Source organism: Oxyura jamaicensis, chromosome 5 (genome assembly GCF_011077185.1).
Source record: "Oxyura jamaicensis isolate SHBP4307 breed ruddy duck chromosome 5, BPBGC_Ojam_1.0, whole genome shotgun sequence".
Taxonomy (NCBI): domain Eukaryota; kingdom Metazoa; phylum Chordata; class Aves; order Anseriformes; family Anatidae; genus Oxyura; species Oxyura jamaicensis.
The window spans coordinates 1,730,339-1,752,441 of NC_048897.1; the positions used below are offsets into that span (position 1 = coordinate 1,730,339).

Sequence of the window (22,103 nt, forward strand, 5' to 3'; positions counted from 1 at the left end):
ATTAACTGTTTTCTCTTTAGCTCAGTGACCCCAAATGTATTTCCATTTACTTCTAGCTGATTACAAATTGTATAATCTTGCAGGAAGGCCTCCCCAGTACCCGCTGGGTTTCCTGCCTGCTTCCTAACAGCCAGGTTGCTTCCTCTGGTGAGGAACTAAGTTATATCCACAGCCCAGGCTTCTGGGCTGCAGTATTATCCCTTCATTAACTCCAGTCTGCAAGTCATCAAGATAGATTACTCACATTTACAAGAAGCTGCGGGTGAAGACAACATCTTCAACAGATCTTGTAACCCCGAAGCAGCCACCGTCCCTCAGCCCATGTGGCCACAACTCCGAGTCACACACGTGGCTCACCTGGGAGCTTGGGGCTGGAGGTGAGCACAGGCGCACGGTAACAACAGCTCTCCGCAGGGCTCGTGGCTCTCCTGAGAGATTAGCTGGGCTTAGCTCTACAGGTGGCTCCCAAAGTGACCCTGCCATGCCAGGCTTAAAAGCGCCTTTCAGCTTGCTTCTTCAAAGCCAAAGGTTTCGGACCGTCCCATCAGCACCATGTCACCACAGGCTTCCCCCTGCAGCAGATGTGTTCCTTCCTCAGCACGGAAACCTTGAGGAACCTTGACATAGACCTCTGCGGAAACAGGACTGGACACAGCTAAAGGCAACTCTGGCACAGAAAAATCAAGTACCACGCAACACAAACACGTTAAGGAGGCAAGAAGCCTGATTGCTTTCCCTCCAGGCTGCTGTTAATCAGTGAACTCAGTGGCCGAATGTAGACAAGATCTAAATAATGTTTCACAAAATGACCAGAATTTCCCTTCTAAATCCACATTTAGTCATGAAAATAAAATGATTTTGCAGAAGACCAGGACAGACTAACTCCCCAGACATCTCATCCTTAGAAAATCCGATAATCCTGTATTAGGGATCCTCTCCTAATGTAAACTTCCAACCAAAATGTCTTAAACCAAAACCAAACAATACAAATCAATGCCTTCAAAACTCTAAAATACACTCAGAAGAACAAGGCAGCAGCTGCATGGTTTTGGAAGCCTCTGCCTAAATGTGCCAGAATTCAGGAAGTTTTTGAAAATGCTGATGTTATGTATAATCTGCATCGAGTCCAGTGGTAGTCTGATTCTGAGCCTTGATTACTTTCATGAATTTTGGTCATTAAAATATAATTACTCTTTATATAAGATGTACACAACCCTCAAAAACAATCTGGTGAATCCCTGAATGGCTGCCATGGAGAAGCACAGAAGAGAAGCAGCTTGCTTTACAATGCCCAGCTATTTGGCAGGTGATTGTCTAACACCTTACGACACCGGCACGACGGCAAGATGCTAGAACCAGGAAACCCTCTCAGCAAACTGAAATCAAATTCTCAACAGTGCTTTTGAAGCTCTCCACTACTTCCTTTAAAATATTCTGATTAAAAAGATAAAAGAAATGTACGGCAAAGATACACTTATTTCAGAAGTCTCTTTGAAGCGCAACACAATGCCCTCCCTCACCAAAGTCACTGCCATCCTTCACTTGCACAGTAATTACACCCTAGGAAGCTAATGAACAGAAGTTACGTAGGCTCATTTTCAATGGATAACAGGATTGGGATCATGATAATAAAATGTAACTGCACAGATAACCTTTCAGGAGTTTTTTTTTTTTTTTTTTTTTTTTATGTTTTCCAAATAAAACTGGGCATGTTTCAAAATTAAGAAGCAGATCCGTAATGACAACAAATAGGCCAGAATGCCCATTGAAAGGGAATGGCTTGAATTACTTGAAGGCTTTTCAGACTGAAAGGGAGCACAGGAAACATCTGAGCGGTCTGTCTCATTGTAATGACCCTCATCATAAACTATCTGATAAAAAAAATGCAAGCACTCATTGACAGAGAGACTGAATGCTTATTTATAGACAGATTTTTATGGAAAATTAGTGAGTACTAAAGGTCTTGTCCAATGTGCTGGTAAGACTTCACCTGAAAAATCTCAAACACTTCTGGTCATCAGTATTCAACAAAGAACAGTCTAGAAACGGTACAGAAATGGAGTTGGGAAATTAAGAAGCTTTCTTGCAAAAGATGAGTAGGAATTCAGATTATTTAGAAATCACACTCTAAGATGCTCCTTGGCTGGGAATGCCACAGAAGAGCAGCAGAACAGCTAGCAGACATGCTGGCAAAAACGCCACACATGAATAGGCTGTGCATATGTCAAAGCAGATGATAATGCTGGAGGAAAACTTTGGGACAGCCTACCACAAACAGCAAGAGAATGCAAGCCAATTAGTTTTAAGACTTCACGTCTATGAACACGACAATAACATTAATCAGTAGTTTGCAACTATAAAGGCTGACAACCATTAAAAAATAAAATAAAATCCTTCCATCCCACATCCTATTATATACCCACCATCTGCATCTATCTGTGTTCTACAATAAAGAGTTAGCACAAAAACACACGCCACTGGGAGTAAAGAAATAATAAGGTTTTTAAAACAGCGTATATATTTTTCGTCCTCCCCCGGTGTCCCATGAGGGACAGAAATAAGTCAATTAAAATCAGGTTGCATTCTCAGAAGGCATCCTGTACCAGAATAGGAAGGGTATCGGAAGGATAGCCAACCTCAATTCCCTTTCCGGTCTCTGTCTACTGCTATAATCACAGAGAATTAAATGAGGCTCAAGTGTCTACACTTGAATTCTAAATTAAGGTAGAGAAACAGATTATTCTGGAATATTTCAAAAAGCCTAAACGAAGCAATGGGTAGCACCTACTTACATTTTTAGATTTGCACTTCTGAAGTTCCTTATGTGATTATTTTTTATGATACCTGCAATGAAATGTGATAGAACTGTTCTTTACAAGCTGCATGTTACGCACATTAAACCATTTATATGTTGTTAAATTTGTCCTGGATTTTCTCTGAGTTCTGCGATGACATCAACTCCCTACTTAAATAAATGTTAAATATATGATGTTGTATTAAGCAGAATTACATAGTACTTAGATACCTATATACTGTATAAAACAAATACACACCACGGTGGTATACAGGCTGCCATGAACCAAGTTCACTCCCTCCTTGCGAGTCCCAGTACATGCACACATTGCAGTTACAAACCCAACGCTCCTGGAGATAAAGAGGAGCACAGCCTGCAAAGTACCCTTTGGGCACTGAATCTAGCAATGTAACTAACTATACGATAGAGCTACTGAGATAAAACAATTGAAGCCTGTCCCCAAAGGTATGTTGAAGTTTACCCCCTATTTCTCTGGGAGATAGGCTGCTTTGGTGCCTCCTTGGTTTGATTAAAAACACTCTGCTCTGTTTTCATGTTTTTACAGAGAATAACCACATGCCATGGCAAGGGGGCTGGAACTTGATGATCTTTAAGGCCCGTTGCAACTCAAACTGGTTAAAACAAACAAGGGAACAGGTTGTTCTTTCTCTTGGTCAACCCAATGGACCTGGTTTCTTTGAATTGATCTTTCATGAGCAATAACACAATTGCATATAATATTCTGTACAAGGTTTCTTCTGCCTCCTTGCAGTTGTACTACATTAATACTTGCTTATCCCTGCTGAAAAGACATTTCCTGATACCTCTTCAGAACAAATCTGCCTTATTCACAGTCTTAGGACAACTGCAGTTCACAGTTGTGTTGCCATCTCTTGGCTGATCCTCCTCAGGAAAAAGATGTGTACATCCTTCTAAAATGCTGCATACTCACAGGCTTTTGTGTCAAAAGAACATTTCTTTAACATTGATTAAATAGATGGGTGGGAAAGGTACAATTATATGCAATAGCATCTTTCAGAAGTATCCCAACTGATGAAATGCGGAATTATACTTTGCTTTTATTTTAATCTTTGTAGAATACTAGACACTAAGCCTTCGACCTAGACATCTATCAGCTGGCTGAGGTTCCAAACCTTTTAACTTGGAAAGGCTCTGTGATTTGCTGTGGTCCAATTCCGGCATCAAGTCAGTTATCAGCTGCAAGATAATACTGCGACATGATTCAAATAAACTGCTTATAAGTCACTAATACATTGGCAAAAGCTTAGGGAACTGCAGAGATTCTTTCCCTCACTTAATGAAAAGTATAGCTAAGTCAGCTAGCAAAAATAGGTCTATCAAATCACAACTTTTCAAACCTCTCATCATCCCAGTCAATTCTTCTGTTGCAGTTTTTAAACTTAAGCACTTGAAAATCTCTTCCAGAATGAAATGTTTCTTCCGCATAAGTGTTTTCTTTCCTGTACGCTACACATTAGTCCAGAAGGCACATTGAGATAAGAGCATTAAAAGAAAATATTTAATAGAAGGGGAAGCCACGTGTTAACCAGGACAGAAGTTTTATACATAGCGATAAAGCTCTTAACACTTGCTTCACAGGGAACACTTGGAATTGACTCATACTTTTACGTAGAGCCATTTTTTAAAAATCCACTCTTTTACTCAGCTTACAGCCCAGTGAGTTCTGAAAAACTTGAATGTTAGTCAAGTTGGTACCATTCACCCCCGGCATTTGGAGGGCTGCCAAGCTACACTGGATGAGCAGGAAGCATCATTCCTTCTTACCTAGCCAGCATGGAGTGGCATTTTTCATCAGCCATGAGTAAATGGGATGAAGACATGGCCCAGCTCCTTCCTGCACTTCCTGGTCCTCAGCAGGAGCAAGTCTTCTGGTTCCTGCCTTTGAGGGCCCTTAACTGTGCAAGGGCAAGGCTGGGAAAGCCATCCCTTCTTGGAAACTCTCCCCTTCTCGAGCCCTGATGCTAGGGCAAATGCAGGTGCAAAGAGTGCTCTTATCATTGTCTTTCCAACAGGGGTGAGATTCTGACTGGATTTACACTTAGGCACATTCACACCAAGATAGGCTGCTTCCTGCTACTAAATAAATAAATAATAATAATAAATCTGGTCCTGTTCATAAATACAGGTGTCTGTATGTAACATCCTTATGCAAAACACATGCACATTTATTTTCTCTTGTGTTATTCAATGTTAACATCTTAATAGAGAAGGATTACAGGGAGAAAACAAAGTCTATACAGAATTCTATATCCTTAACAGTATATACCATTCAAGTACTATAAACCAAAGGCAGAAAGAACAGGGGCAAACAGCGAAGGCTGAACAGCCTTCTGTTCAGTTTTCTCCACCTGTATATATCCCAAAAACCCAACCTCAACTGAGAAAAGAGAAAAGGTACTCCCTTCCTAAGAGAAAGAAAAATGTTCAAAATAAGCTACATAGAACAAAATCCTAGGAACCTCAAATGTTAGTTCATCTGAATACTATTTTTAAAACACCACTGTTTACATTTCACGTTAAAATGCTAACTCTTACTGACGCTAATGGGGCTTTTCAATCAAGTTTATACTATTCTTTCTAGAGAAACAAAACTGTTAATATGGGCTTTATCCTGGGGCATTACTCCCTGTCAGACCCAGGATTTATCTCCTTGATACGACAAACATACACACCAGTTTCATTCACTAGTTGCTTGCAGGCTCATGAAAAACCAAACCCCAAGACAAAAAAAAAAAAAGAAAAGGTTATCCACTGCCAGTTATAGCCAGATAATTAGTTACTGTTTCTACTGATATAATTCTAGGGCTTGTAAAAGGGCTGGAGCCTTCTCGGATTTCAAAGTTATATTTCCATGCTTCAAGGCTGGGGGCTGCTCAAAACCCGGACAATTTAAACCTCACATAGAAAAAAAAAAGGATCACATGCTTTTTGCAGCAATCTTCAATCATCACAAAAACAATGTATTAGCCCTTGCAAATTCTCAAAGCCATAAAAGAGGGAGTGGGACAAGTTCTTGTTTTGATTACGGTAAAAAGAAGTGTTTGCATAAGGTGTATAGCTGACTCATAATGGTTAAACAAAAAAAAAAAGAAAAAAAAAGAGGAGAAGGCTTTATATTGGATGTTGAAATTTTGTTCTGCTAGTCTCAAATGCAAACCAGAAAGAAAATCAGAATGAAGCATTCGTTTTATAGGCTCAGGAATGAGGAACCCCAGCATCAAACTAGGTATGATGCTCATCTTACCCATGTAAATTACAGTGAAGAGGAGTAAGCTACCCAAACCCAGCCTTGTTCTCCTGAGAGACGGAAGAACTTCAAAGTGGGCACAATGTATTCAGCAAAAAGCTCTCTTGGTTACCTTTCTGAATGTTCACAAATAACACCAATATGCTCTACAAAGACTGGCAAGAAGCTCATCAGGGTTTCCCAGGGAATATATCCAATCATAAAAGCAACCTCCTGGTAGGAAGATAAATCATGATGACAATTTGTATAAACATTTTAGCAGGCTTTTTCCCCACTGTCCCAAACAGATGATTAACTTCATGTGAAAAGTAAAATTTTAAGATTTGCCAGAATGAAGACTGGAGCTTTTCAGGTTACAAAAACACCGCTGAAGCTAGGAAAACTCATGGGAGGAGAAAGAGCCGGGTTTGTTCCACCTATAAACCAGAAGAGGCTCAGAGGGAGCTCAAGTTACTGTGTACAAATAACTAGGGAGGGTGGATGGAGACAGTTGCAGGGTAGAGGACAAGCAAGAATCACAGGTTGTATCAAAGGAAATTCTGGGTAGGTTTAAGGCAAATACATCTCACTATGCAAGTAGCAAAACACTGGAACAGAGGCTGTGCATTTTTGGAGCTAGGCAAAGTCAGCTGGATAAGGCCCACAGCGATAACCCAATGAACTTAACTCTGAGCAAGGGGCTGGCCTAGGTCACCTCCAGAGGTCGCTTCCAACCTGGATTATCTTATGATTCTATTTATAAAAATCATTGAAATAGACAAAGTTACTCTTAAAAACTCAGTGGAAAACTGTAATCTCCAGGCCTTGGTTACATTTCTGTTTTGTAACAGAAACGCTGTTTGCCTTCTCTATCTGTCTTTCGGAAGATGTCATCAACTTGGTTCCCAAGCTGAATTCACAGACAAAATGCCTGAATTGTGAAACCAGCCTTATGTCTGGTTGGTTTACCCTCAGCTAAATAGTTTATAAAGCTATATGCAATATGGCAACAACTTCCCAATACTTCTCGAACAATTCATTTCCAAACACTTAAAATCGTTCCCTTCAATGTTGAAGAGTGGCATCGTGAATACCTAACGGGAAAGCAGCAAAGTGGTGCCAAGTCCAACACAAACATAAGCAACCCAGCAGGCAGCTCTATGGACAAGCGTGAACTGCATCCCTCTAGAGACTGGAAAACACTCGCGTGCATGCTGCAGCGCAGTGGAGTATTATACCAACTCATCATCCCTCTGCCCCCTAAACCCTATAAAAGTCAGACTTATGCCAGTCTCACTGAAGACTTTTGCAGAAGATACTCGTACCCAATTCGCTCCCTGTTGCTTACGCCACTGTATTGAGAATCTCTTCTATACCTACAGAAGTGGCAAGCCCAGTTTTTCACTAGCCTTATCAGAGTTGGACCTGTTTGAGACTTGCAAGTCATTTAAAGCTCTATTTCAAAGCAGTTTATGTAAGTCTTCTTGGTTTCAAGTAAAGAAGATGTGTCTGCAATACACGTCCAAATCTCTGACACATTTTTCATAAAAGGAAAACCAACACAAATAAAATTGTTTGCATATCTGGGTGCAATAGAAATTAGGTTATCACTCCCCAAAATTAGACAAAGGCAAAATTTTGGAGGAAGAGTAAGGGTAGAGAAAGTACTGCCGAGAACCGAAGGAGAACAGAGGCTGGAAAGTTCTACGGGGTGCCCAGGGCCCTCGAGGGCCTCGCCGGCTGCGGCCTACAACACGGCCGCCATCAACCCAGCGCGAGGGCGACTCAGCTCCTGCCCTCCGCGACAGCAAACACCCTCCTGTGTGCTGCTCAGTGTTTCCAGTGGAAACATTTTAAGACTCGGTAAACAGCTTGTGAAGTACTTTGAAGCCCTCTGAAGAATGACGCCAAGAAGAGACAGTTCTAATAAATTCTGTATCCAATAAACGAATGGGTTATTTGGCATCAGGTAACACTTGATGACCAAAAAGCACACCGGTACAGTTTCACTGATTGTTATAAAAGGCAACATCTCAGGTGCAACTAAGTACCATGACAAACAGCTAAGCGAGTCCCATCCCACCATGTTTCCAGACAGACCCACGCTATCTTGGCCTTCAGCCCCACTTCCAAGTTGTTGCCAATTAAAAACTTTTTTGGGATACTCTGAGATGCCAAAGCCATTTCCATTGGTTCCATTGGGCACTGCCTGATCTATTTTTTCTGACACTCACTTAGCTGATGACCTTTTTTTTTTTTTTTTTTTGTAATTATTATTACTTTTTACACTCTGGACTGGGGGTGGACCAAGGTACCTCCATCACCAGCAGCTCTTTGCTCTCTCAGCTCACATCTCATTTTCTCCACTTTATTTAAAATGCTCATTTCCTACAGCTGCTTATTCTGTTTGTATTCCATTTGCATGTGGTTTTAAAGCCAATGCACATGTAAAGACTTTCTTTTAACAACACCTGTGCGCATATGGCTGCTGTTGCTTCCTCAAGAGATCTTCCTCTGCATCTGAAAAGGGAGGTGGGGCTCCGCGTAACCTCCCTTCCCAAAACACCTGGCTGCAGCTGGCACCAAGCCTGGGCAACCCCTGCACTGAGCTGCATGTTTTCACTGCTGGCTCATAAATTCATTACTCCAGTAGGTACTCACGTGAAGGGTGTGGAACTGTCCGATCCCGTGTGAGGAGCCATTTTTCTACCAAGAACAGACTGCTCCTTAAATAAGACGTGTTCATCATGTCATCATCCCTTGCAAGGAACATATTTGAAAACAGGGGTGGTTGAATTTCAAAACGCACAATACATTTTTATGATCACAAAACCTGATGTTAAGAGGTGCTAGGCAGCTTTGGCTCTCACACAGATTTCAAAGTTTTCACATGCAAAGGCCAACAGATTAGACCTGTAACAAATCTTTGGCTTTGGTTATTAGCTTCTCAGGAAAAGAGATTTTTTACATTAAAACTGCATCGAACTGCAATTTCCATTGTTTAAATAATCTGCCAGAGAGATAGGGAAAGCAAATTTAAAGCTATCTCAGACAGCCACTGCCTTGATATTCTTAACATCAAATAGCTTTTGAAAAGGCTGCTCGCGTGAAGGCTCTCTAAGTTTTGACCAGAGTTTAAACCTTGGTACAGACAGTAATTCAAACAGACAGGCAGATACACGGGTTTCCTATCTCATTTATGCTGGAGGAACAGAGAAAGCACGCACTTTCTACTTACTGGGAACAGTGGGTTTTTCACTTTCCTGGGAAGAAAAAATAGGAATTTAAAATTAAAATGTTCTTTTGTTTGTTAACAAAACCCAAAATGCTCACAGTTGACAGACAATAAAATTGTCCCAGCAACATGGAAAGAGAGAGAAAGCTGTTTTCAAGACGGAATTGGGTAAAGACAATAAATAAAAAAAGGTGAGGAGAGCTACATACACCATCTGTGTTTCTATTCCTACTTATAAGGGAGCTTAACTACAGAGATCAAACTACAGGCTAAACAATGTAAAGCAGTCCAAAAGATGAACTAACAACTAACAGGTCCAGCTAGGCTTTATTGCAAAACAGCATTCCACTCGGAGAAAAGCATCAACCTGGCTATTTCACTATTTACGAGGAGAGCTACCTCAGCTGGACAAAAGCTCCTGTCTGCAAACGGGAACTGGGCAGGAAAAAAAAAAAAAAAAAAAAAAAAAAGTGCTGCACAAACGCCTGCCGTCTCCATAGGAACTGGCTTCCCGAGGCTTTGTTGCAAAATCCTTACCAGCTTCATGCTCATGTTGTTCTGCTCCCAGCGCCACAGCATCACGCTCATTGTCCCAGCCCACTGCCGGCCGAGAGCACCTGCCGGAGCCACACCACAGCACGCCAAACCACGGCACGCCAAACCACGGCACGCCAAACCACGGCAGGTGCCCAGGCTACACGTCCAGCCCCTGCTCCCCCAGCTAGGTGCTGCCGCCAGCTGCCCCTGGCCCTCACCGCTGCTCGCCAGCCATCCTCAGGCCGCTCATGGGCAGAGGAAGCCCCACGTGTGCACGCGCCTCCCTGCCGAGCCCCAGCCCACGCCTGCGGCAGGGTCGCCCTTAGCCCCCCTGCAGGGGGCTGGGGGATTGGGAGAGCTGGAGAAGGGCGGGCAGCAGGGCAGGAAGCGTGCAGGGGAGCTGAAAAGCCAGAGCTGCTTGCAGCAACGCTTTGGAAGAAGTGCACAGGGTTCCTTCCGTGTGAGCCATCACTTTGGGGGATGTCTAAGTGCAAAGGAAGGCTAGGAGCCACGCTTCAGAGCACAGCGGTAAATTTCAAGGGGTTTCTCCTACGTGTGACAGCCTGACACCGGTGAGAGCTCGGCTCCTACAGCTGGATTGTTTTATTGGCATTCAGCGCAATCTAAGCTGCTTTCACCTGGATTTTCACATACATCTGGTGTGCTGGATTAGAAAGGACTACATCATGGGAAAGGGGGAAACAGAGAAGAAGATACTGCCTTGGAACTGATTCCACCTGTGGAACATCACAGATCAACTTCAGGAGCATCAATGTTGCATTTCAAGGCATTAATAAGAGCATTTGGAATATCCCAAACAGCCGTACTGAAAAGCAGTAAATACCACACTACATCATTTTTTCTGTATTTGAGGTGCATGCAATAGCCTGAGGAATCCAGTTTTCTCCTGCACCCCTGCGAAACCCCCTGCCTGTTCCCCTGAAGCACCTTGCCCCTAGCAGCAGCCCACCAGATACCGCTCCGAGGGAGGACTTGCGCCCATTTCATCCCGTGCATGCCCTGCGAAACCACCCTGGGGCAGCTTGACTGCACCTGCTCACCCTGCTCCTCTGGCTGGGGTGCTGTGACCGATGGCTGCATGGATGGAAGGACAGGGGAGCGCCTGCCGAGGGACAGGAGAGCCCTGTCCCACCGGCAGCGGCACCAGCGCAGCCCCAGCCTGTGCTCGGGGCACTTGGGGGTGGCTCTGCTTCTGCCGCGCCACTAATGAATGGTAGGGAACCACAGGGAAAGGAAAATAAAAGAGAGGAGGAAAAACTTGTTTGAATCAATTCTCCAGGCCACCCATTTCCCTCCCTCTCTCCAAATATAAATTGTGACTCACGTAAAGATTGCTTTGCTGGCTGCAGGGGGAAGGCGAGGAACTGCAGAAACCACTGACGGCTAGTGGATGCCGGCAGCACACCTCCTGCTGCAACTGCCCGCCCGTCTTCACTTTGTAAGTGTTTACCACTTCGATATTCCTGTACGTAACTCCCCTGGACAGGATGCAATCCTTACACAAAAGCACTCGGCCACTCTTTCTGCACCTGAAGCGCTGCAGGGTTCATTCAGCCCTAAGCCGGTCGCTTTGTAGCTGAAGCGCTTCAGTCTTTTCTCGGGATGTGGTTTGTGCCTGCAACTTTCATCTGTGATTCTGTACTTGTAACCTGAAAAGCAGACCCGAAGGGGTTGCTTAACGTGGCCCTCGGTCGTCTTCAGGGACCAAAAGAACTAAGTGTATCAAATCCGTTCTCGTGTTACGTTTAAGACATTTAAAACGGCGGGGGGGGGGGGGGGGACCAGATTGTACCCTACCTGATCACTTTCTTAGCTAAAAATCACCCTGTTGAATAATTGTACTGGGTGGGTTGTTTCATGTACCCGTTACTATGTTGCTGATAAAATACTACAATAGATCAGCAAACGAGCATTTGAAATTCTGCATGTGCATTGTATTTTCATATGAGGGCTTTTCCTTAACAGTTATGCTTCTACTACATGTTTCGTTCCTTAATTCTGTTACTGTTACCCTGTTTTTTGTTTATTCCTTTTTTTTTTTAAGCCATAAGGGAAATGGAATAATTATTGAAACGAACAATAATCATTTTCCCTCACTGTTGAAAAAAATCCACCACAGAAGTTGTGAACTCGAATAGCTACACGTAAAGAGCTACATGTCAAAAGATTTTAAGACTTTATACTTGCAGGTTACATTTGAATCGTGGAAGTAAAATTTGAATCCTGTCCTGAGAATAAAGAACTCTTGTTCTTTCGCTTCATGCCAACGTGGACCAAAGCACTCACACAGCCAAATCCTCCCAGCCAGACCTCCACATAAGCAAGTACCCTGCTGAAAGGTCATTCATCCAACATTCAAAACAGGAGAAGGTCATAGCCTATTCGAGGGCTGGAACATAAGATGCATGGTCTTCAGGAGGGTCACAGGCAGACACAATAACCTGCTGACAAACCCATGAATGAATGAATGAATGCACTCAAGGAGAAGCCTGGATGCAAAGCCGAAAGGGTGGTTTTTTTTGTTTTGTTTTGTTTTTTTTTTTTAGAATTATGTAGGAGCACCTCGCCAGCACTCGCAGGAGCTGCACGCTGCTAGCTGAGTTTGAATTTGTCCCTTCCTCACTGCTGACACAGTGGAAACATCACGAGGCCTTCCCATCAACGTGCTGGCACCTGGCTAAACATCATGACTCCAGGCCGGGGCTCCGCTTCCAAAGAACACACAGGCTGCAGACAAAAAGGGAGCTGAGGCACAAGGAGCTTTGCGCTTTCGGGATTACGGCCCGCACAAAGGGCCAGAGCAACCCACAGCACAAGGCAGGCCAGCCTCAGACATGCCCTAGGCCTCTCATGGGTTGTTTACGATCTGCTCAGCCACTTTGAGCAGCCAAATTCAACTCTCAGCATGACACTGGAGCTAGGGCTTGTGAGAAGCAGGAGAAAACGGCCATTTCTTGTCCACCACTGCAAGGGAAAACTCAGTTTTGGGGACATTTTCATGCTGCTTTTGTGTGCAGGGAACAAGGTAGAGCCAAAACCTTACCCTCCAAGAGGGGCCCAGCTAGAAAGAAGCTGACTGAAATACCAGATACTGGGTGGAAGGACGTAGGCTTTAATTACTCTTCAACTGACCACCATTCATTTCTTTGAGTACAGTTCACCATCTAATTTTACATTAACCGAGCTGTGGCTCACACTGGACTATTTTCTCATGTAATCCCTTACAGGCCAGCTAAGCGTGTTGAACACGGACAGAGATGCTCTCACTTCATCAGTCTGAAATATTACTATAATGAAGCAAAGCTCCTGAGGCTAAAATGTAAGTTCTGCGACTCCCCATTACTTTTAAAATTAATATCCTTAATTAAAAACCACGTTTCTTTTAGAAGCTTTTACTTAATGGATTTTCCTAAGTCACTCTCTGCTTGGGATGAAGATCTGTGGAATCCAGATAGCGTTGCCAGGTGTAACTGGAATTTATTTCTGCCATTAAAATGGAAGACTCAGGAGCTGCCTTTCATCCTCCTAGCTCTCATTTAGGCTCCCTTGACAGAGTGAAAGAGATAAGACTGGAACTGAAGTAGGCGAAGCCCGCGTATGACCCCTTGCCCCCCCGCCAGCATCTCAGTGGGGGCTCTCCCCCGATCACCGCGCCCCGGCTCTGCTGAGGGAGCAGGGGGATGCCTCTCGCATACCAAACCCAATTTCAGGGGAGAAAGGACGACCTATTTCCTTCTACTTCAGTTCCTTAGCCTGAAAGCATTAGAGCTCTCCAGAAAGCTTCCTTATGAACTTGGACAACACGTAAATGATTCTGCGGGGAAAATATTTGTTACTTCAGAGGTAAGGTAAACCTTCAGGAAAGGACATTATTTACAGCTCTACAGGGCACCCAAACATCCCTATTAACGTGCTAAACAATACGCCTGCTATTCACTCGTGAGTCTTCAATGACAGAGAAACACGTGGGTCTCCAGCACGCCCAGCACTCTAATGAGACTGAATTTGAGTTCCCCGTACTTTCCAAATAAAACTGTTGGAGAAAACAGGAGGAAACAGGTGTTGGAAGCATTATGAATGAATTCAGCGCATACAGTCATTGTCCGCAAAACATTTACTATAAAGAAAGCTTAAGGAAATCCGTTAACTAATAAGCCATTGTTTGCTTATGAAAAATATGTGTGCTAGCAGCTTGCCACATAATCATTAACCAAAGTCACACTCTTGCACTTAACATTACTTTTGCTTTTTAATCATCCGAGAGCCAGCTACTATTATTACCTAAAAAAGGCAGCATGTTACTTAGATGTTTTTATTAATTGGTCTTAAATGAAGTTTTGTCAAAAAACACTATAATTTTCTATTCACTGAATGCTGGATTTTTATTTACTTTTACTAAAGGCTAATAACTATTTAGGTTTTCCTTTTCTGTATTACAAAATGGAAATATCAAAATTAAAATGCAGGTTAAAAATCACAAAGTTGTCAGCAATATTTCTATGTATGACGGGGGAGAGAAGATGGGACCACACCAAAAAAATCTTTACAGATGATAAGCAGTAATTTGCATTCAAAAGATCTTGAAATGGTGTTGAACAGCATCCTCAGAACTAATCATTTTCTAAATGAGTAGATTAGGTAACGTTATGAGGCCCAACAAAAGAACTACCCAAACGGCTAATTCTTGATATTCAGTAACTGTTGGGAGGTTTGGAGGCCTAAGAGACAGCTTGTGCTGGCTGCCAATGTTTCAAAAGTGAAAGTGAGTTGGCCTTGGTAATCGTCAGCCTTATCAGCCTCAAAGGAGCCCCAGACAAAAGTGCAGATTGGTTGGAAGAAGCTCAATTAATCCACAACTAACGCAGATAGTATTATCGCTGGCAAATAAGCACCTATTGCTGCAAAACCTGTCTTGTTAAACTGGTATTTTCTGCTGAGTTGATCGCAACTTCTGAAGACACTAAGATGGACATGAGTTTTGTGAGGCACTTGCCTTCATCTCCCATGAAACGCAGCATAACTTGGCTGGACTGAAACTGCTTCAGAAGTACTTAACAGATGGGAAATGATCATTAAGGAAACAAGCAGCCTGACTGCTTCACGGGAATGCTTTCCAGTTTTACCTTCTCAAGCATTGCCTAGAAGGGGGCAAAGAACATCTAGGCAATTTGGAGGCCCATAGAAGAAGTAAATGATAAAAACAAGTAAGATCAATGTTAAAGAATCTCAAATATGCTGGCTACAGCCATGAAGAGGTGTTTCAATACAGCAATTGTAATCTCGCAGCAATGAGAAACTCAGGGTGTCACAGAGCAAGGACTTTCTGGGAATTCAGTGAATACGAAGACAACTTGGGGATCTGCAAAGAGCATCGTTTACGCCAGGTGCCATAAGATGCCAGGGCTTTTGCTGTGCTCATAGGGGTAGTGCAATTCCTGTACGTAAGAGAAAGGTAATCAGATGCGGATAGGCTTTACTGGCCATCACAGTTAATGCTGGTACGTTTGCAACAGTTCAACAGGATTACTAACCTTTGGAGAGGCTTCAGAGAAGAGCCACAAGAATGACTGAAGGACTGGAAAATGCATACCCCAGAACCAGATTCAAAAAGCTGAAACTACTCCACTTGTCAGAGAAGTCTAAGGGCAAATATGACATCATAAATTCAAGAACGAATGTAACGCAGGAGGAGTCCTGTGAACTGCTTTGCAGAGGAGGTCAAACAATTATCACCCTTATTGTCTTCTTACTTTTATAACCAACAACAGCTATTTCCAAACTCCACAGTGAAGTACATCAGCTACAGATTTCCTCCTGCCAACCTCTGCACTTGGCACTTGTAGCTCACTGATTTCAGACAGACAGGAGGAGGAGTAAGCCAGCACAGTGTACAGCATAAGTCTTACTGGCAGACCAGACCACTGACCCCACAATTAGTTCAGACAAAGATTCCTTCTGAGAGAGAACACAACCTACCCTGCAGTCCAGCTTCTGATATGAGAATCCCAATGTCACTCTTAAACCCTTGAAGAATAGGAGGCGTATAAAGAAGGCATTACTGCAACTGTAAATCTTCTAAAGAAGGGAAGCTGAAAAAGGATGCACCCCTCCATACTCCTGTAATAAACACGGGATTAAATCAGAACCCCCCATATGGAGAAAATTCTTTTCATAATTACTCATTACTAATTTAGTTGGCTTTTAACATCAACTTAGTAATTCTAACCTATTAGGGCCAGATCACCACACATTTTTAAATGCACTGTGGCTTTTCTTCCTCCCATAAATGTATTAACACAAGTTAAAGCAGCATGAATGTTGCTATAACTTCTGCTATTGCCTACCTTGTGTCAGTAACCAAACGTAACATCCAGCAGTCCTCAAGAATCAAAAGGAACGTAAAAGCAGTGCCAAGTTTCTCGCACTCCATCGCAAGATGCAGCCTGATAGTGCTCAAGAGCTCACCAGTGCACCAAGAAATAGTTCTTTTGTTGTCGTCACTGTTTTTTAAAAACTTTCTTTTTTTGATCCAGCACATGATGTGGTTGAAAAAGCTGCTGCAAAGTAACAAAAATAACAAAAACAAGCAAACAAAAACAATAAAGAAAACCCACTGGGTAAGCCATGCTGATGTTATTAACTAGGCAGCACCGTGATGGAGAGCAGTAAGCTCCTATTCTTCTGCCACAGCACAGCACTGCTAGAAAATCACAGCAGCTTAAAAACAAAGCCATTACAAACTTATTTCATAATGGTCTGAAGACAGCAAACCAGTGTCAGCTTTGTCAAGGAAACCTTCTGTGGGTTCTCCTATAGCAGCACTACCTTTGGATGATGACTTTCTGAATGCAATCCCAGATCATGTTCCCAAGTTCCATGACTATTTACCTGCATGACCTGATGTGCCCTGTCCCCGTTTCCTCACCACCTAAGAGCACAGAGTAATTACCAAGTTCTAGCGATTTGTTGAAGCAAATTTGTTGTGAACTTGAATTAATAGATACAGAATTAAAAATCATCAGTGAAAATGTATTTAGGAAACATAGAGACGTAACTACTGTCTACAGTGAAAAAGACAAGTGAGAAAACAGAGCGCTAGTGCAGCACAGCGTTGTTTAAGCTTTTTGCCATTTTGCAGATGCAATGAAACCTCTGCTTTCCTTTCCATATTAGTAAGGATAGAGTAAGAAAACGGGTAGGTAGACTTGAACATACCAGCTGCATTCATGGAAAGAACCTTTTTCATCTGCATAAACAGAGGTACCAGCTGTTTTGGGACAGTTGGGTCCATGACAGATCACTCTACATACAATCCAAAGCTGTACATACCACAGAGCCTGAGGGTGCACAACAAGTCACCAACTGTGAAGAAAGTAATCACTTCTTTCAACCCAGCCTTTTCCCAAGAGACACAACTCAGTAAAACTTGCAAAACACCCCCTTTTCAAGTCTAAATGGCATGGTTGGTGTTACTAAATATTTCTGTAGGAAAACATGAACAGTCATATGAGGCAGAAATAGATTGGCTTACTACATTTAAGAGCAATTCTCGATTCCGGTAATTTTAGTAGAAAGATCAAAATACAGCCAGAACAGGGCTATTTGTTGTGTTTCTGCTGAGTTTTTGCCAAGTGCCCTGAACGCCAACAATAATAAAAAAATAACTAAGCAATGCTTCTTAAACAGATGCACAACGATATTAAAAAACGTTTAAATTACGGCCTATGGATAGAGCCGCTCATTATTAATAAAGGAGCCCTCAGCAAAAATTCTGGAACCTGTCCCATAAAAGAACACACACTGAGCTTTAATTCTGTAAGAAGGTATTACTCCAAGCCTCCATTTCCTATCTGCAGCTCCTAAAAGTAACTGGCAAATTCCACTTCATTTAGGTTAATGGAGAGCGTAAAGGGAAAGATTTGGGCAATGAAGTGTTTGGTAACTCAAGAGCACAAGTTCTCTTCACAAAAAGCCTAGATGGTAATTCCAAGCAGAAATGTATACTCTGAATTGTGTACACGTACATCTATACATGGTGACTTGCAACCTTACAAGTAACTGAAAGGCTGCATTTAGAGTGGAAACCATCGAGTAGTTTTACCCTGGTCCTCTGCTAGGAATGCTCAAATTGGCAACAAGGATGCTATGGCCCTCTCTTTGCAATCAATTCATACTTCGTTCAGTAGCCTAACCAAAAAGGATTTTTACAAGTTCCCGCAAGCATTTTATACCCTCAGTGAACCCTCTACATGAGCTAAGAAGTTAGACTACACTGAGAAATAGAGAAACACTCATTTTTATAATACGGGAAAGATTGTTGTGGGAAACAGCGGTACTTGATACGCTCAAATGCAGCAGAAATTACTTCTTCCTCTGCATGCCCATCAGAATTGCATGCGCTGATTCCTTTTCTTTACACAGAAAAATACTACTTCTGCTTGTCACAGTGATATGGCAGGCTGCAGTCAGAAAAAAGCTAATTTGACATTACAAAACAAAGATACATGGAATTAAATAATTAGAGCCTTAATGACATAGCACAATGCACGTCTCCTTTGATGATCTCTTGAACTCCAAATAAAAATGCTGTTGAAATCTGCAAAGAGATGTGCAGAAAGCTTCAAAGAGCAGTGAGACAGTTCCATGGCTACATGCATCACATAATTAACGTTCAATCCATTTCTGTAAAATTTGCTTATTCACTTGACTTGAGGAGCTAAAACTGTAAAGAAACAGGTGAGATTTAAGGCCATGGAAATACCTGACAATTCAAATTCTCAGTGAAGGAGAAACTTCATGGAATCACAGAATCATCTCGGTTGGAAGAGACCTCCAAAATCACCAAGTCCAACCTCTGACCTAACACTAACAAGCCCTCCACTAAACCGTATCGCTAAGCACTACATCCAAACGTCTTTTAAAGATCTCCAGGGATGGTGACTCAATTTGTTCAGAATTGTACCAACACCTCTACTCCAAACACTATGCTGTAATTAATGGGCATCTTAAATAAACCGGGCCTAAGCTGCTTGACAGGTGAGCTGCTCCTGCCAGTAACTTCTCCAGCCTTCTCTTGGCCTCAGCACAATCAGGTCCTTTTGCGGGCAGCGGCCCCTACCTGCAAGTCCTGCAGGGGCTCCTGAGCCTCTCGGTGTCGCTGCGCCCTCCTCAAGGGCAGCCTGCTGTGATCTGATGGCGCTAGGCATGGTGTATCAGCCAGCTCTCAGCTAGCCCCCAGCCCCTAAACGCGAGCTCTTTGACACGCGCGTTGTGAGAGCTTTTATTGACAGTTATCAGATCTGCACATGCGGCTCTTGACAGGCCTCAACTATATTTTATGGCAGGCAGCTAAACTCCGTTACAGAATATTTGATAACACACTGCCAGGAAAAAATGATCAATCCAGTATCATCTAACTAAGGAAGGGTCACAGAATTTCTTACAGGTAAACAGCTATGAACATCACCACCCATAAATCACTGAGAAGCAGAAACCACGTCTGAACATACCCTTTCAGCAAGAAGAATGATGAGCGTGCCATGCAGTCTGGAAGAAAAATGAAAGGTACACAGCAAAAAGACATCACGGCAGAAGTCAGAGCCTGAGGAGACGGCACATACACCTTACAAAACACCCTTACAAAAATATATGTCAGAAAACTGCATCAACTAAGTGTAGCATTAAGATAAACCATTTTCAAAACGTTTGCCTCACAGCAGGTACATTGACATTGTTTAAGTTTCAGAGAAAATGGGAATCCAAGACACATTTTTTTCCATTAGTGCTAGAGCAGCTGAAAGACGTTGTCTATCTTTTGAATGGCTTGGGAAAGACTGGAAAGCAGAAACAAGGCGAGACATCACTGGGAACACTCAAGTTTTCACTGCTTTTACTGAAATTGTTTAATCACAAAATGTAGTCTTCTTCCACTCAGTATGGCAACATTTTTAAAAGATAAGCTTCCTAAAGCAAAGACATCTCTGGCTGTTGATGCTCGTTCTGCTCTTCCACTTCTCCCTTCCAGCTCTTTCTCTCTCCCCTCCTCTGACAGCTTCCCTTGGTTCACTGCACTTCTGTGTGGCTGGAATTCTCCTTACTGGACTACTGCTTGTGCAGAGGAAAAGTTTGATACAAGTAACAAGGAAATACCACTTACCACACATTTTTCTCCTTTCCTCAAGTTCATTTTTAAAAAGATCTTTCTCCCTTTTGTTCTTAACTTGTACTTGGAGAAAGAAGATTTAATTTTGCTTTATTTTTGAAACTCCCAGTGTCTGGCCCCCAGAAAAAGTATGGGTAGATGAATTTCTGCCAGTGTTTATGCATGGGATGTACTTCACAAGTTAAGTCCAATGACTGGAAAACAATTTTGCTTGCCAATTTCTTTGACATTATTTTCAAGTGACTCTTGCCACTTGCTTTAAACTAGCGTCTCAATTTTCATACTGCGACCTCCTCAAACACATCAAGTAAGAAAAATATCAAAATAGATGCAAGCTTCTAAGAGTTTGCAACTACAGACATTACTTAGCTGCTGTCTCTGCACAGTTAATTGCCTACGTGTAAGGAATGGTATTGAGAACAGAAGCAGAAATGCTAATTGCAAAGAAAGAAACTAACATGGCACTATTCCTGTGCAAGTGTGCTTTGAGCTACTTTAAGTAGAAATGAAACTTCTGTTCCATGATGGTGGACGCACAGATCTGAACCTCAGTGTATGCCTACTCCTTTCAGGAGTGGAAGATCTCCCAAAAAGGTAAACACGTGATCAGATGCCTACGTAGGTTTCCTGAAAACAACTTTTGTCTACAAAAAGCTTTTCTAGTCACTGAAGTTGATGCTCAGTCATTGCTTCTAGTTTAGCACTTGGTTGAAAATAAAGACTAAATTCCTGCAGTAAATGTTTATCAATCTGGCTTATCTTTTTGATGGATTATTAGAACAGCACAAAGCTATGAATAAAGGTTTTAAGTTTAATCTTATTTTCCCATATCATCATAATCAAGGATCGCTTCTTCCATGGCTTGCTGGCATTGATTTTTGTCTGTAACTCAAGGTACAATGAGTAAGTAGAGAGAAGCTACGGCATGCCCCACTGTAAACAACCAGAAGCATTTAGCTGAGCTCACTTTACACTGCTCTCAGGAACAAAGCACATCCCGACCCCATGAACGTCAAAAGGAGTTTTATTACTGTTTTCAGTCTACCTCCAATCACTCTAAAAGGAGTTCGTCTATATTTGCATGACAGCAGCAAACAAAGTGCTAGCTAATTGCTTTAATCCACTCCCCGCATTGGCTGAATCTAGACGGTGATTTGCAGCCTAGTCGGATGTGAATGAAGTAATTAGCATTTACTAAGGTAACTTACTTATGAACACTAAATTCAGATGCTTCTTTAAAAACATAACATTAGCATTTTGTCTGGAATTCAACTAATAAAAAGTTAATAGGTTTCTAGCTATAAAGTCATCTTAGAATACGAGGCTTTTTTTTTTCTTCCCCCTAATTGCACCGTTTCTCATTGCTCGGGTGTCTAATTAGCTACACGCTTCAGCACAAAAATTGTTTCTGGTCTGTTCAGAATGTACACTGCAATGATGACTAGAAAAGAAAAATCCAATTAAAACAGACCGGATGTGATTCAGGTTCTGCTTTGCCTTGAAGTCTGACCCTGTAACTTCGCATTTGGAATTCATATTCAACTTGTGGAACTAGCGACTACATGAACTGCAAGGCAGAAAAGACTCAGACCTGTTTCATTACATCAAATTAAACATTTGACAAGATTATGTTTTATTTTTATTAAACATTCTTTCACTGATGTCTGGCCAGGCCCCGAGGAGGAGATTATAGTACTACTTTAAAGCTATTTAACAGATTTTAAAACAGTGACAAACTATGCTTTGAATATCCTAAAGCATGCTTATTGCAACCACAGTATTCTTTTTGAAAGCTATTTTTAAAATTAGGTAAATAATAAATCCCTGTACTCATTCCCTGGTATGCCTTGTATGCTACACCAGTACTCGCTGCAAGAGGAAGAGATCTTAAGATCTACAGTGAGAAAACACATCTACCCAGAATACTATGCATTATGTCAGCGAAAGACTGGGCAAAACAACAAAAGCATACCCACAGATTCAGCCACCAAGTTGCACCTGATTTCTGTAGTGACCTCTGTCCCAGCTAGAGGATGTTTCTCTGATTCAATGGTTTTTTCCCCATTTTTTTTTTTTTCAGCCAGCC

The 22,103-nt window shown here is 42.3% G+C and overlaps 1 protein-coding gene across 9 annotated transcripts in view; it reads right to left on the reverse strand.

Moving 5' to 3' along the window:
• Positions 1-22,103, reverse strand: part of NAV2 (neuron navigator 2) — a 405,213-nt gene that overhangs the window by 185,246 nt on the left and 197,864 nt on the right. Inside the window, exon 2 of one of the 9 annotated variants that reach the window (XM_035326760.1) lies at positions 15,832-15,879. The exons of the other annotated variants lie outside the window; for them this stretch is intronic. Coding sequence (XP_035182651.1) covers positions 15,832-15,879 — 48 coding nt within the window. The remainder of the gene's footprint in view (positions 1-15,831; positions 15,880-22,103) is intronic. 9 annotated transcript variants of the gene reach the window in all.